General features: G+C 46.6%; 5 protein-coding genes across 5 annotated transcripts; 2 read left to right on the top strand and 3 right to left on the bottom strand.

Moving 5' to 3' along the window:
• Positions 1-35: 35 nt before the first annotated feature.
• Positions 36-1,730, bottom strand: N7483_009484 (Zn(II)2Cys6 transcription factor domain-containing protein; the record flags this gene model as incomplete). The annotated part of the gene is made up of 2 exons (XM_057092911.1): positions 36-1,613; positions 1,674-1,730. 2 exons carry the CDS (start codon positions 1,728-1,730, stop codon positions 36-38), a joined length of 1,635 nt encoding a protein of 544 aa, XP_056944085.1.
• A 1,781-nt stretch (positions 1,731-3,511) lies between these two features.
• Positions 3,512-5,427, top strand: N7483_009483 (uncharacterized protein; the record flags this gene model as incomplete). Its single annotated transcript, XM_057092910.1, has 3 exons — positions 3,512-3,764; positions 3,836-4,051; positions 4,112-5,427. The coding sequence occupies 3 exons, from the start codon at positions 3,512-3,514 to the stop codon at positions 5,425-5,427; spliced, it is 1,785 nt and encodes a 594-aa protein (XP_056944084.1).
• Positions 5,428-6,408: 981 nt separating this feature from the next.
• On the top strand, positions 6,409-8,359 carry N7483_009482 (cytochrome P450; the record flags this gene model as incomplete). Its single annotated transcript, XM_057092909.1, has 7 exons — positions 6,409-6,814; positions 6,881-7,063; positions 7,118-7,452; positions 7,503-7,624; positions 7,681-7,964; positions 8,020-8,121; positions 8,172-8,359. 7 exons carry the CDS (start codon positions 6,409-6,411, stop codon positions 8,357-8,359), a joined length of 1,620 nt encoding a protein of 539 aa, XP_056944083.1.
• Positions 8,360-8,761: 402 nt separating this feature from the next.
• N7483_009481 (uncharacterized protein) lies at positions 8,762-10,234 on the bottom strand (the record flags this gene model as incomplete). Its single annotated transcript, XM_057092908.1, has 1 exon — positions 8,762-10,234. One exon carries the CDS (start codon positions 10,232-10,234, stop codon positions 8,762-8,764), a length of 1,473 nt encoding a protein of 490 aa, XP_056944082.1.
• A 2,423-nt stretch (positions 10,235-12,657) lies between these two features.
• N7483_009480 (uncharacterized protein) lies at positions 12,658-13,654 on the bottom strand (the record flags this gene model as incomplete). The annotated part of the gene is made up of 3 exons (XM_057092907.1): positions 12,658-13,107; positions 13,172-13,429; positions 13,619-13,654. 3 exons carry the CDS (start codon positions 13,652-13,654, stop codon positions 12,658-12,660), a joined length of 744 nt encoding a protein of 247 aa, XP_056944081.1.
• Positions 13,655-13,960: the final 306 nt, after the last annotated feature.

Here is a 13,960-nt window from a genome sequence, read left to right as displayed (position 1 = left end):
GCCACTGGCAGTTGATATAGCCCTGGAGGACCATCCTAGTTGCTGTCCTCTGCCACAGACTCAAAAGGTGTTTCCCTCTCTGGAATCAGTTTTGTCCCCAGTACACCCATCGATGAAGCAACGCGATCCAACCAAATCACCGCGCGAGGATCATTCTGATCAGATGTTTGCGAAGGGCCTCGACCAAGTTCAGAATATATGCGAAAGGGTAATGTCATGGTTCCTGGACTGACAGGTGGCGTAGGCGTATACACACTGTCATCGCTCAAAGTGCCCAGTCCAGAATCAGAATGATCCTCGATAACCTGACATCGTAATCGATCTTCAAGACGGTGACACAACTGGCGGAGAGTGCCTTGAATGTTTTCCGCTCCACGCAAAAGCAAAGATGGTCCAGTCTCAGGAAAAATCTCCGGCACAGGGCCAACGAAGGTTCCAGGACGTCTAATAATACCCTGCTGCCGCTGATTGTGTGCACTGATGCAAGATCGAAGCTCAGAGCACAGATCATACAAGCGACGCGAAGTATCCTGGATACGTTGCATAAGCGCCTCGGCATCGGCTTGGATGGACTCCGCTGAGCTGGAAAGGAGATCTCGGCTTTCACTGATGTATCGTGGACATTTGGCTATTTCCATAAATGCTTTGTCAGAGATCACGGCGTATGCAGCCCATTCCCCAGGTTTCTGAGCATCTTCAGCCATGATCTGAGTGGCGTAGTCCTGCCACTCTTCCCGATCGAGAAAACATGGCTTTCCCTGGTAAACAGACGTTGCGACATGAAAACCTCGAAATGCAATCCAGCAAGACCTCCCAAATCCGGTTTCGTGCTTCTGAGTCCCGCGACTCATCATAAGTCTTCTCACTGCATCCGAGTGAACCACCCAAGCATCGGGACTTGTTTGGGCATACATCTCATAAACACTCAGCATCATCGCTGTGCAGAGCATATTATCTGACAATGCATCATACGAGTCACCCTTTGAAACTGCACGAATCATCTCTCCCAAAGAAACCCCATACATTCTTCGACTAGTACGAAGAAGTACCGGGTCCTGCGTCAAATGAGCCAGGTAAACCGAGCTCAAGCAGCAAATCGCCGAATCCAAATACGCATCCTGTCCGAAATTCATGATAATATACTCCGCAAACCCCGGGTCATTCCCCGCACGAAACCGATTATGAAAATACAGTGTCGGGAACGACGCGCTGATAAAATCCAAGAATAGTTGTGGCTGCGCCGCTTTGAAAGTCTTCCGTACTAAAGACGGCGAGACATTCTCATCTAGCGTCATGGTTGCCGAATGTCGGCGCATTAATGCGATGGCATTCTGACGGACTACCCTCGCGGCGCCAGCACTGTCGGGGTTCTCCACAGGCCCGAGCGCCTCGATCTGCCGCGTAGCTGCGGCTGCAGGTACAGGAACAGACGCTGAAGTCGACGCGACCGAAGCTGAACCCGAGGAGAGACGTCGTCCTCGTTTCCGTGGAACAGAACGGTGTCGTCGCGCGAGACTGGGTCCTTCATCTTGGAATCGGAAGGTGCGACGATATCCAGGACAGGCACGGCCATATCTTTGGCATTGCGTGCATTCAGGGACTGCTTCGTCGCACTATTGTCCCATTATCTTAGCATGACGCGAGTTTACACTTGAAAGGGTTCTGATTCTCACCTTAATGTGTCTTTCACGACAGAGAGCACAGCCAGTACTGTGTGGTACCCCCACCATGATCGGGTATCAGGAACTCAATGTCAATCCGAGGTCAGCATGACGCTGAGGGGTCGCATCGCAATCCGCCAGTGAATTGTTAGAGGATGAGCAACAACAGTCTAGAATATGAAAATTGAAACTGAAAGTGAAAGAAGATCAAAAAAAAACAAGAAACTTCGAGAGGCTGAAGAACGGAGTGTATCCGATATTGACTCGTTAAGTGGAGAAAGTCCCTAAAGCTGCCAAGGATTGGCGTTGCGTCCCACTATTGCATTCTGGGCCGTTGGTACGTTGGGGCCAGCTGTTGATTTGCGGTTAGCTGCATCTGATGCATCTTGCCTTGAGAAGGCAACAGATGATTTCAAGTTTCGATGATGTTGTTATGTTCAAGATAATTGACAACACATCAGGTATGAATTACTCTATGCGAATCAGGATAATCAGAATTCTTAAGCTGCATCTCTGATTTGAAATTTCATCCCAACGTCAAGATTTCAGGAACTTATTCATAGCTGAGTGGGTTACAAGGTTATTCCCCTGATTGGAACGTGTGTTTTCTCATCTCCACCATACAGAGAGTGCGTAATCCCCATTTCTAATTCCACCAAACAGATTCTCGAGTAGATCCCGGGAATTGATCGGTGGGCCTGTTTAGATCTACAGAAACAGATCAATCGTACCATGGACTGACTCCGACTGAGTACTGAATGTTTTTCAATGAGTGTCAATGCATATGCAAAGCTCTGTGAACACCTGTCGAGGAAGTTATTGAATGTTTAGAGATCCTAAGTGATTATAGAATGTATAAAACTCACAATTTGGCATCCTTCTGCATAAAACATCATTTGAATTCATTGAGAGTTTAGCAAAATTTTCCTTGTGGCTTTGGTTCATCCTTGGTTCTGTCATTTGCTGAGATCCGCTCCACTTATGGTGGGTATACATACACCCGGATCTTGCACAATTCAACTATGAATAAGTAGGTATATAATTGTCTGTGCTCCAGTATAAGTAAACCCTTGTTTAATCACTGGTGTTTGTTCAATATTCAACCTGAATGGAGCAATAAACATGGGTGGAGATCTCGATCTCGAATCATGCCAGGTGCTAGTACTAGTACTAGTGCCAGTATAGATCGAGCAGATCGACGCGGATGAACTATTTGATGCCAGTGATTAGTTCTCCTTATTTCCACCACTTGAGTATAGAAATTTGAAACATTTCAATGGATTTGTTATCATTTAAACCATGAATAAAAAGAATGACAGCACCAAATGACCGAGATCGTATCTGTGACGACATGTCATTTACCCCGCGTTTGTGTAGCGTGAAGGATGTCACTCTCCATTGATTGGCTTCACCCTGCATCCCCCAGGAATTTGATCATATATTGGGTATCGAGATCTCGAATTGAGATTGAAATAACTTGAAAGACGTTCATTGAAAAGGGAGTGGGCAATGAAAACACTCTAATGATCGGTATATGAGCAAAGTTATCCTTGAATTGGAGAAATCATAGTCACCAGAATAATCAAGATCATAGCACAACTTGAATGGGAAAACACAATTGTAGTCAATCTGGGTTGCTCCTTCCCCTTGACCAACCTGGACTAATGGGCGCGCCTGCCGCGAACAAGGTACACACTCGGACTTTGCACCTTCCAATTATAAGTCCCAAAGGTTATAACTCGAGTACTTTGCCTACTTTCACCTTCCACCTTCAAGTTCAATCCTTCTACTCCTGACAATACTACTCAATCATACGATTAATATCTGGCATCTCCTGCTCTAAGTGAGAAATGCCATCCCTCACACACAGCCGGCCCAAGGTCCTCGTACCTGAGAAGCTATCACCAGATGGCCTGGCTTTACTGCGCACCACTCTCGATGTTCACGAACGCAAGGGCCTAACTCCGGATGAGCTTCTCGAGATAATCCCAAGTTACGATGCTTTACTTGTCCGATCGGAGACCAAAATCACAGCGACTGTATTGCAGGCTGCAAAGCAATTGAAGGTGGTTGCTCGAGCGGGCGTGGGAGTTGACAATGTTGGTAAGTAATTTCCAGAGAAATTCTGAGTTAGATAGTATAGCTTCTAATTCTTTCATCTCCCTCACTGTCAGATGTCGGAGCAGCTACCAAGCTTGGCATTGTCGTTGTCAACTCACCCTCTGGAAACATTGGTGCGGCTGCCGAGCATACCATAGCCTTGATGATGTCAATGGCTAGAAAAATCCCCGAAGCATGCTCCAGCCTGAAAGATGGGAAATGGGAACGCAGTAAATTCGTTGGAGTAGAGGTCAAGGGCAAAATCCTTGGAATCATCGGTCTCGGAAAAGGTGATTCTTGATCGAGTTCGAAAGGCTTGATGTGCACTATGCTAATTCTTTCATGTATAGTTGGATTGACAGTAGCTCGTATTGCCAAGGGTCTCGGTATGACTGTCAATGCTCTAGATCCATATGCATCGCCAGCGGCAGCAGCCTCAGTTCCCGTGACCCTGGTATCGTCGCTCCCTGAACTCCTCGCATCCGCAGACTTTCTTACAATCCATACTCCCCTTATCGCCTCTACTCGTGGAATGATCAGTGATGCCGAATTGGCACTCATGAAACCGGGCGCTCGGATACTCAACGTAGCTCGTGGCGGGACTATCGATGAAGCTGCATTGCTGGCAGCACTCGATTCAGGTCATTTGGCGGGCGCAGCGATAGATGTGTTTACCTCTGAGCCACCTGAGCAGGATTCCATTGCCACCAAGCTGATCGCACACCCTCGGGCAGTGGTGACACCACATCTGGGCGCGTCCACAGTGGAAGCTCAAGAAAACGTTTCAGTCGATGTTTGTGAGCAGGTGCTGGAAATTCTCAAGGGTTCACTGCCTCGTAGCGCTGTGAATGCGCCGATCATTCTACCGGAGGAGTATCAAAAGCTCCAACCATTTGTTCAGCTGGTGGAAAAGATTGGTACTCTGTATACTCAGCACTATGCTTCCCTTCCCGGTGGCTCAATGGCACGAAACACATTCGATCTTGTTTATCATGGTGAGGTGGCTAGTATCGGCAATACAAAGCCGCTCTTTGCTGCATTGATCAAGGGCTTGCTTGCACCAATCAGTGGCGAGGAAGGGTTCAACATTAACATTGTCAACGCTGAACTTGTGGCCCGTGAGCGTGGAATTTTCGTGTCCGAGCAGCACTCTCGAGACCCTCAAGAGGATTCCTCGTATTCATCTCTGATTACTCTCATTGCACGACCACCATCCCGTGCATCCTCTCGGGCACCTGATGCATCGGATCCATCAAATAATGCTCCTCAACTTCAACACCAGAGAATCATCTCAGGGACTTGCCGGGGTGGGCAACCGTTAATAACTCGGTTGGGACGCTTTGAAGCTACCTTCGAACCGGAGGGCACATTGCTCATCTGTGAGAACTATGATTCACCTGGAAAGATTGGTGTTGTTGGCAGTATCCTTGGCAGAGAAGGAGTGAACATCAACTTCATGACTGTCGCCCCCATCTCCTCGAAATTGACCACAAGTGAGGCAAAATTGACCAAGAGTGACAGGGGTGTAGTACTCTCAGATGATTCGGTTCTTGGAAAGAAGGAGGCACTCATGATTTTGGGGGTTGATCGGGTCATCCCGCTGCAGACCACGACTGACCTGGTCAAGGAGGGAGGCGTTCTGAGTGCTTGTGCGGTGACTCTATAAGCTAGGCAGCGGGGCACCAGTATAGAAGCAGCTTGCTTTTTCCTGTTTGCTTTTAACGACTAGCTGCGAGTTCTTCACTCTGTTTTTAGTTTCCTTTATAGCTAAATCACCCCAGAGTTATCGATATGTGGTTCAACCCACCTTTTACTATTATACTATAATCGGCTCGGTCTTCCTCAAGAGAAAAGAAAAAAGGTCTTTTCAGAGAGACGCTCCACATGCCACAGTCCTTCTTCACGGGCATTCCAGTTACTCCTAGTCGCCTTGTTATGTACCTTCGTCGGGCCGGCCCGGCCACGGGAAAGGACCGAGGCACGTCAATACAAACTCTGATGAATTCCAGTTGAAAGTCCTGGAACGCGATCATTCCAAGTTCCATGACGTTTTGCCATCTAAGCGACATGTTCAGTCTAGACTCTAATAGTGCCGACCGTTTTGACAACGGGAACATTAAGGACAGATCTCAACCAATCGCTTCTCCGCCCCCACTCGGCGTTTTTCAGCTTGTCTCAGGATGCTACACATGCTACACATGCTAAACTGTACACATCTTGGATAAACTTTGGCAGAGTCATGCTGAAGAGAGAACTTGAACTAGGACTCGGAGGAACTGGAATCCGCCACTAACGCCACTAAGAATGTCATGAAACTTCCTATTATCAATCTCTCCCCCGGCAGGGTTGACATACATAACTTATCAGTTGGTCCTGACTCCTCCCGTCATCCACACCTCGTATCTAGCGGATTCTCGAGTACGGCGGTGTAGCTCCGCTAGGAAGTTCAATTGAGGTGGCTGGCTGCGCAAAAAACCTCCAAGGTTAACCTTTTGAATTGCTCCGTATCTGATTGGATCTGATTGGATGAAATGGAACTTGTAACGTGCATATGCATATGCACGCCTAAAAAGAGAAGAGGGGAAATGTTACTTAGACTCGTGTCGTTCCTCGCTCGTGCGACGTTGAAGATTTAATCCCTACAACCATGTCGCTACCCTTGTTCGTGGCCTCAGGTCTTACCGGTGTAGGCATACATGTCCTACTCTTTCGTCATGGAGAGTGGGACGTGAAGGCCCCAACAATCGTAGTTAACTACATTATCTTGGGTGCTATTTTGCTGAGTCTGGAGTATCTTGATATTCTGGAGAAGTTGGAAATTTATCATGTTTCTGCTACTAATTGGTCTCTCAAAGTACTTGGATACCATCTCGTGGGGTTGTACAGTAGCATGCTTCTTTACCGAGGATTATTGCACCGATTAAACAAATTCCCAGGACCTGTTTTGGCCCGACTTTCAAACTTTTACATCACCTACTTATCAGCAAAGAAGCATCACCTTTATGCTGAGACTCAAAAACTTCACAAGAAATATGGTGATTATGTACGTGTGGGTAAGTGGATTCTCCTCCCTGCTGCGTTTTACATTAGCGTATGGAACTAATTTCCGTATTAACCAGGCCCCACGGAGCTATCTATAACCGATCCAGCTGCTGTGAAGCTCATCTACAGTTCCCAAGCAAGAACTCGCAAGGGACCCTGGTATAATTGTATTGAACCTCGTGTTTCACTTCAGACCGATCGGGATAAGGCATCTCACGCGCGACGGAGAAAAGTCTGGGATCAGGGATTTAGCACTTCAGGTATAACCAAACCGCCTACGCAAGCTTATTGATTCTTAACTGATCTTTTCATAGCACTTCGCGATTATGAACCACGTGTGGCCTTTTACACAGCACAGCTTGTTAAGGCTATTGAGAATGGACTGGGCAAGCCCATGAACATGACCAAATGGTTTAATTACTATGCGATCGATGTGATGGGAGATCTTTCCTTCGGTCGATCATTTGATATGGTTGCTGATGGAGAGGATAAGTACTTCTATACCCAACTGCATGCCGATATGGGAATGATTGGATTATTCAGTCATCTTCTTTGGCTTTTCCCTTTCTTCAAGCGCATTCCGGGAATCAATGCCGATTATGTCAAGTTTTGGGGTTGGCTTGATGCGCAAGTTCAGTATCGCAAGGATGTAAGTTGGTATCACGCATTGAGATGACTAGTACTGATTTCTTGATTTAGAACCCACCCAGTCGTCCGGATGTTTTCTCTTGGCTTCTAGGTGCCTTCGAACAAGGTCCTAAGACTGAGCAGGATCATCTCAATCTTCATGGTGATACTTATCTCATCAGTGTGGCTGGAAGGTACGAATCATCCAGTCCAAAATGCATTGAAATATGATCGAAATTAATTTGAATAGTGATACTACTGCTGCAACTTTAACAAATGTCTTCTTCCACCTAGCCAAGGATCAGAATCTCCAAAAAGCGCTTCAAGTAGACCTTGACGGACTCTCAGAGCTATCCACAGAAAACCTACAAGGATTGAAGTTCCTCGAAGCTATCATCAACGAAACCATCCGCTTTCATCCTGTGGTTCCTTCCGGTCTTCAGCGTATGACTCCACCTGAGGGTCTCCAGATTGGAGAGATTTATATCCCCGGTGATGTTATGGTTCAGATGCCTATGCATGCAATGTTCCGAGGTGCGTATTTCACCATATTATCATTGATAATAATAGATACTAATCATTCGTATAGATGAGCGCGTCTTTGCAAACCCAGATGACTTTATTCCTGAGAGATGGTCTACAAGACCTGAACTTATCAAGGAACCTGCTTCGTATATTCCTTTTGGAGGAGGCATGTATTCCTAGTTCCAACTCACTTGAATCTCCGCTAATTCTTCCTAGGCCCGTATGCTTGTGTTGGAAAACAACTCGCTTTGATGGAAATTCGTCGTGTCACTGCTGAGATCTTGACGCGGTACGATGTCTCCTTTGCTGCAGAGGTTAGCGAGGATGCTTTTTGGAATGGGAAGGTTGATGCGTTTACCTTGGTGGCTGCTCCTATGGAGTTGAAATTTACGAGCAGGAAATAGAGGATGGTCAGGTTTGAACATACTAGTGTGTTGTGAGGGTTGCACTTCAACTTCCTACTTGCCCCTATCAGCCATGCCAGTGGTTATACGAGACAATTATGCAAGCCATGTTGATATGTTAGCATGATCAAAAATGATAGTTGAGCGATGAAGATTTGAGGTGTATAATTGGTCATCAATTGTCATGATCAAGACTATCGTCCAGGATCAAGACGCAATCCATTCAATACTTTGATAGATGCTTTTCTAAGTCATAAACGTGAAGCTGAAATGCAAAGAATCCAAATGCCCCGAAAATGCTAAACGTGCGATAGAAGGGAATCAAAGAAAGAAAAAAAAAGTGAAAATGAAAAACAAAAACAAAAAGAAATTGGGGTATCGCTGGAAAACTGAGACGAATGATCAAAACATCGAACTCCGCTTTTTATCAAGTTTCTTCGGACTACTCCCTTCTTCCTTACGTCGAAATCCAAAGAAACTACTCTTCTTCGGCTGCAATACTTGTGGACGAGCTTGTTGTGGACCCGGTTGACCTGGCTGCAAAGCTCCACTACTCGTAGGGATTTGATAGAAAGATTGTGGTCGAGGCTGTACAGGTCGGACCGGTGCAAAGTTGGTAGTAGATTGAATGCGCGGGTCGGGTCGACCGTATGATTGAGTGTATGGACCATTTTCGGGGATAGGTGCAGGTGTAGGTCGAGGTTGGGGATAATATGATTGTGGTCGCGATTGGCGCGGAGGTTGCTGTGGTGCTTGAGAAGGGAGGTAGGAGTATGACTGGGAGTATTGGTGCGAGTTGTATGGTTTTGAAGGTCCACTGGGACGAGCAGGAAGATTTGGTCTGGAGCTTGAGGAAGGCGAAGGTCGTTGCATCCGAGCTTGTGCTTCTTCTTGTCCGTAGATCTGTTGTAACCGCATCGTTTCGCTGTCCACCTCAGCCGCTTTGCGTCGTCGGGCTTTTTCCTGTTCGCGTTTCTCTGTGGCGAGGAGCTCTTGGGTTCGACGTTCCTCTTCATCTGCAAGTTGATCTTGTCGCTGGCGTAGTTCTGGAGCAGGGGATTGGGCGTTTGGAATAGAAAGCCGTGTGGCTGGTAGCCTGCGAGGGGGCACAGCGCCCATGGCCTGGGCTTTTGGGCTCTTCCGACCTGGGACAACTGCCTGCGCCTTGCCGTTGACTGCTGTGGCACCACCAGCGACGATGTGAAAGGCTTCTTTAGCAGGACCGAAGAAGATATCCCGGATGGCAACTGCAGCAAGTAACAAAACAACTTCCAATCCCTTGAAATCCTCCATCTCAACACGGTAAAGGTTCGGTTCGTACATTGTGAGTTCCTTCAATCCCTGGAAGATCGCCACAGTAATATCCGGCTCGCGACTCTTGTTCTTCGTATCGGCAATGGTGGTGGTTTTCCCATGAAGCAGACATGAAAGGTCCTTCGAGAGTTTCCCATCTTTGCGCCAACTGAAACGTAACCTTGGTGTAATATCCGCAGCGGCTGGGTCACTCTGTACGCGATCTAGTGTTGACGATGACGGCACCCGGAATGACCGCTGGGGCATCTCGAACTCCCATCGCGCTGGTTTGTTCCACGTTTTGGCTTGGTGACGGATCACGATTTGCTGGTCGGGGTTATACAGTTGAATAGAGAACTCAGTAGGTAAGATCGGTTCTGGAGGTGGCGCATTCCCGCCATTATTGCGGATTTGGTCTGCTGACAAGCTGGGTTGTGACCATTCTGGGGTCACAGCAACTTCGCCATATACAATTTCCGGGACGTAGGGGTCATAGAGGGCAACGCCGTAACGGTTCTGCGAGGTAGGGGGCGGCGGGGTCAAGGTATTTGAGTGTATATGCTGGTTCGGGGTCATCTCCATTCTGGCGATAGTAAATGGTACTCTGCTGAGGAGTCTGTGAGTTGTTCTTCAAGAAGAACGCTTTAAGTGGAGTCAGTTATGGGAATGTCAATGTCAATGACGTCGAGGTCAGGGGAAACAAAACAAGTGCACCCTGGGACCAAAAACCACGGATACATAAGGATTAATATCTTACTGGGCAGGTTTTCATCAAGCATCTTTGCCCACTGGATTGGAGAGGAGAGCAGAGAGGCGGGACTTAATAGGTGCCGCAGTGCAGAATGAGGAGTTTGCGGGATGCAGATCGGCATTCACAGCTAAAAATAGAGCCCGATGGGCGTTGAGGCATCAAGATTCCGGGCTCCACTTCACGGCTATGCTATTGTCAAATGGGCTATGTATATGCACTGAATGTTTTGCAGATTGAAACTTAGCTGCCTATCTGTATAGAATTCTATTTTACTCATGGTCCCATTCTCTAATTCCATGCAGGATCACCATGACCGCGCAAGAGTAAGCTCAGGCTATACGGGATTCAAATCCGACCAAGCAAGGAGTCCCCTATGATCAACAGTCCTAAAAGCAATTTCTCCGAGTCAGCTCTTCGTTCTAGAAAATGAAATAACAGATAACTTGTCAGCCTGGAAACATACCGTTGTTTGGGGGTTCCTAAGCCACCATCCTCCACTGGCACTAGGTGATCGGCGCCTCCACCACTTGATACATAGCCATCGGACCCTTCGACTTGAAGAGGTAATTAACGCGATGGTCCCATTTTTTGGAAGCCTAGGTAGAAGGTTTAGCAGGTCAAACCAAAGTTCGAATCACTTACCTCGCTTTTTATACTCTGAAGGGCAAAATCTAAGAACCTTGTATGCATTAGCCTGCAGAATTCGGGGGCAAACTTACTTTCTTTCGCAAATACTTCCATATCCAGAGCAACAATATCAATACTAAGATGTCCTGTTAGCCTTTAGATATATGGAGAAACTTACAGGTTCAAATGTTCCATCGTTGGAGGGAATCGATATCTTGAAGTCCGGTAGCTGGGAATCCACTATTACAGCTTGAAAGTCATACCTATTGGAGTAAAAAAGTGGCCATTTTCAAATGATACTTTTGAAAGAAGTCAGTTATATGTGGACATCCTAGGATAAAAGAAAAACTAATAGTTGGGACTGGAAAGGTATGTAAAGAAAGTACTTGGCCATTGTTCAAATGCTCATTTCGAGGTCACGAGGACATGGTTATCCTAGTAAATATCAGTTTAAAAAATATCTTACTCTTCCTATAGAATATGCACATATGTCCTTATAAGAATTGAGGTCATCTGTCTATTCAAATGTTATTAGTGAAATGTTCTGCGACATCAGGAAAATTGGCAGTTCTTTGAACTTAGCCAAATCCATATCCTGAGTTATGTCCTCTACTACAACCACCTGGGCAGGTGAAATCTCCTTTGTTCGTTCGGTCGTTCCTATATTCTGATGTTAGTCAAAAATTTGGCATTGAGATGGATCCTACCTCATTGAAATTGATTAAGATAGTCGTATCCATTGCCAGGAATATTTCCTATATTAAAAGTTAGCCCATGGTGATCAATCAAGTCTTGGAAAGAAACATTTGAACTCAGCCATAAGTGTATGATGAATGCTGCTAGTACGACTAGTACTGCATGCCCAGATGGACAGAGGGGAATAATGAGACTACTGGATATCCTAGTCGATAGCGTTAGTTCATCAGTCCTTCCACAGGGGTAAAAAGGTGATTGAAGAAAATAAACTTAGTCGTATCTCTATGCTGGTGATATCAGCATGCAATTGGGTCGAAATCTGGAAGAGGATCAAGCACTTGAGTCTATATTTCGAGGTTAGTATCTGCAATCTTGGCATATGTTTGTTTGAGAAGGATTCTGTGTGAACTCAGCCTGGCACTTGAACAACGTTGAAGATTGTTCTTGTGTTTGCTTGTCTGAACAATGATGTTGTGGAACTTGAACTGATGGCTTCAACTCTCGGAATCGAGCCTCATTATATAGACATTGAGAGACTCCGAATCCAACAATAGCTCACTTCTCGAATGCCATTATCGAATCAATGGCAGCTTTGTTCATGGTTTGGAGGCTGAATGGGAAAATCATTGCCATTGATCATTAACAAGGAAAACGAATACATTATGAAACTAAACCATAGAGAGCCTTTGTTATGCATGCTATTAAAAAGCAACAGGAATTAATCACAAGGCGAACAAAGGCAAGCGACGTATGATGTTTCAAGTTGTATAAAGAGATGAATGCTGAAAAATCACGATTGAATGGTTTTTTGTTCTATTTGCATCACATGTGCATGCTCTATCATTTCTATCTTGAGCATCTTTGTTCATGTCCCCATATTTCCGTTTAGATGTTTCAAATGTTCATCCAGATGTCCAAAATAACAATCCAATCATACTCGAACCCCATTGATCTCCTCACCCTCCGGCACCTTAGCCGCATCCCGCTCCTCCTGGCTCTGGAATAGACCTTGGTCATCCCAACCTTGAGTACCCTTCTTGTAAAGCGTCTTCTGCTCCTCTCGACCCGGCGTAGGGCCCTCCTTTCCACGGCGTTCCCGTGACTCAACAGTCTCGATGAGTGTGAAGTTCTCTCCATCCAGCGCCTTTCCATCCAGATCATCACCGTGGCTCTCATCAGAGAAAGTGTATGATCGCCATTCAGTGTTCAACCATCCTGTACCCTGGTATGTGCTGCTATCTTCCCAGTCTTCGGTGAGGTAATGCAGGAATCCACCATGAGTAACGACAACGATCTCCTTCTCCGGACGGGCTTTCAACCATCGGCGGGCGGCGCGGGCTCGTTCCTTTAGGGCTGCGTTGGTTGGGGCGTAACGACCAGCCTAGATTCACCATAAGTTAACAAGGCTATCACAAGACTAGTGATATCAAAGGTGTAAAACATACCTTGTTGTTCCAATCCTCGTGAACCATTTCCAGGTCTACGCTCTTGTCTGCGAACTCCTCTCGCAGGACCTGAGGGTCGCTGCCGGTATCACAGGGCACATCCGAAGTCTCCTGTACATCCGGAAGAGCAAGAAGCTTCATTTCTGGGTGCATGGAGAAGACAGGCTCGAAGCTCTCCAATGCCGTGTAGATGGTGCGACGCAGCGGCGAAGCAGTCATAAGGTCGATCTTGTCATGGAAAGGGAAGGAATCGCGCAGCTTAGCGCATTGTTCATGGCCGAGGTCTGTAAGGGGGGGGATCGCGGATAACATGGTTGGCAGTACAGAGATTGTGTATACCCTTTGTGAAGACATTTGTCAGATCAATTGGTTAACAGCTAAGTCCGAAGCTCCCAGTTGCAAGGGAGGCCGGATTGCATGCCGATGAGCGGGGTGGCATGGACGTACCTGGGCGTGGCGAACACAGTGGACTGTTGGTGCCATGATCAAAAAAGAGGATCAATTAATATGATTCCGTGGTCTAAACAGTCTGTTAATTCCTGTTCCTGTCTAATATTGAGATAAAAGAGTTGTGGAAAAGCTCGCGGACCCTGCCGATGACTCTTATCGGAAAACGTGGGGGAGCGGGGACACGGCTTGCAGGATTGTGACTTGGGGCAGACTAGGACTCACAGAGAAATGAAGTTAAGGGAAGTCAAAGAGATGACAATATGTACAACGAATGTATCTAATAACTTGAAGCTCGAACTTCAAATCTTGGTAGGTGAGTCAGACCGGACTTCAGGAGTC

The sequence above is a fragment of the Penicillium malachiteum genome (assembly GCF_028827825.1).
Source record: "Penicillium malachiteum strain IBT 17515 chromosome Unknown utg000004l:1.0-4883003.0:1.0-4884900.0, whole genome shotgun sequence".
Classification (NCBI taxonomy): Eukaryota; Fungi; Ascomycota; class Eurotiomycetes; order Eurotiales; family Aspergillaceae; genus Penicillium; species Penicillium malachiteum.
Note: the sequence above shows the minus strand (reverse complement) of the source record. Positions and strands in the feature narration are given on the sequence as shown.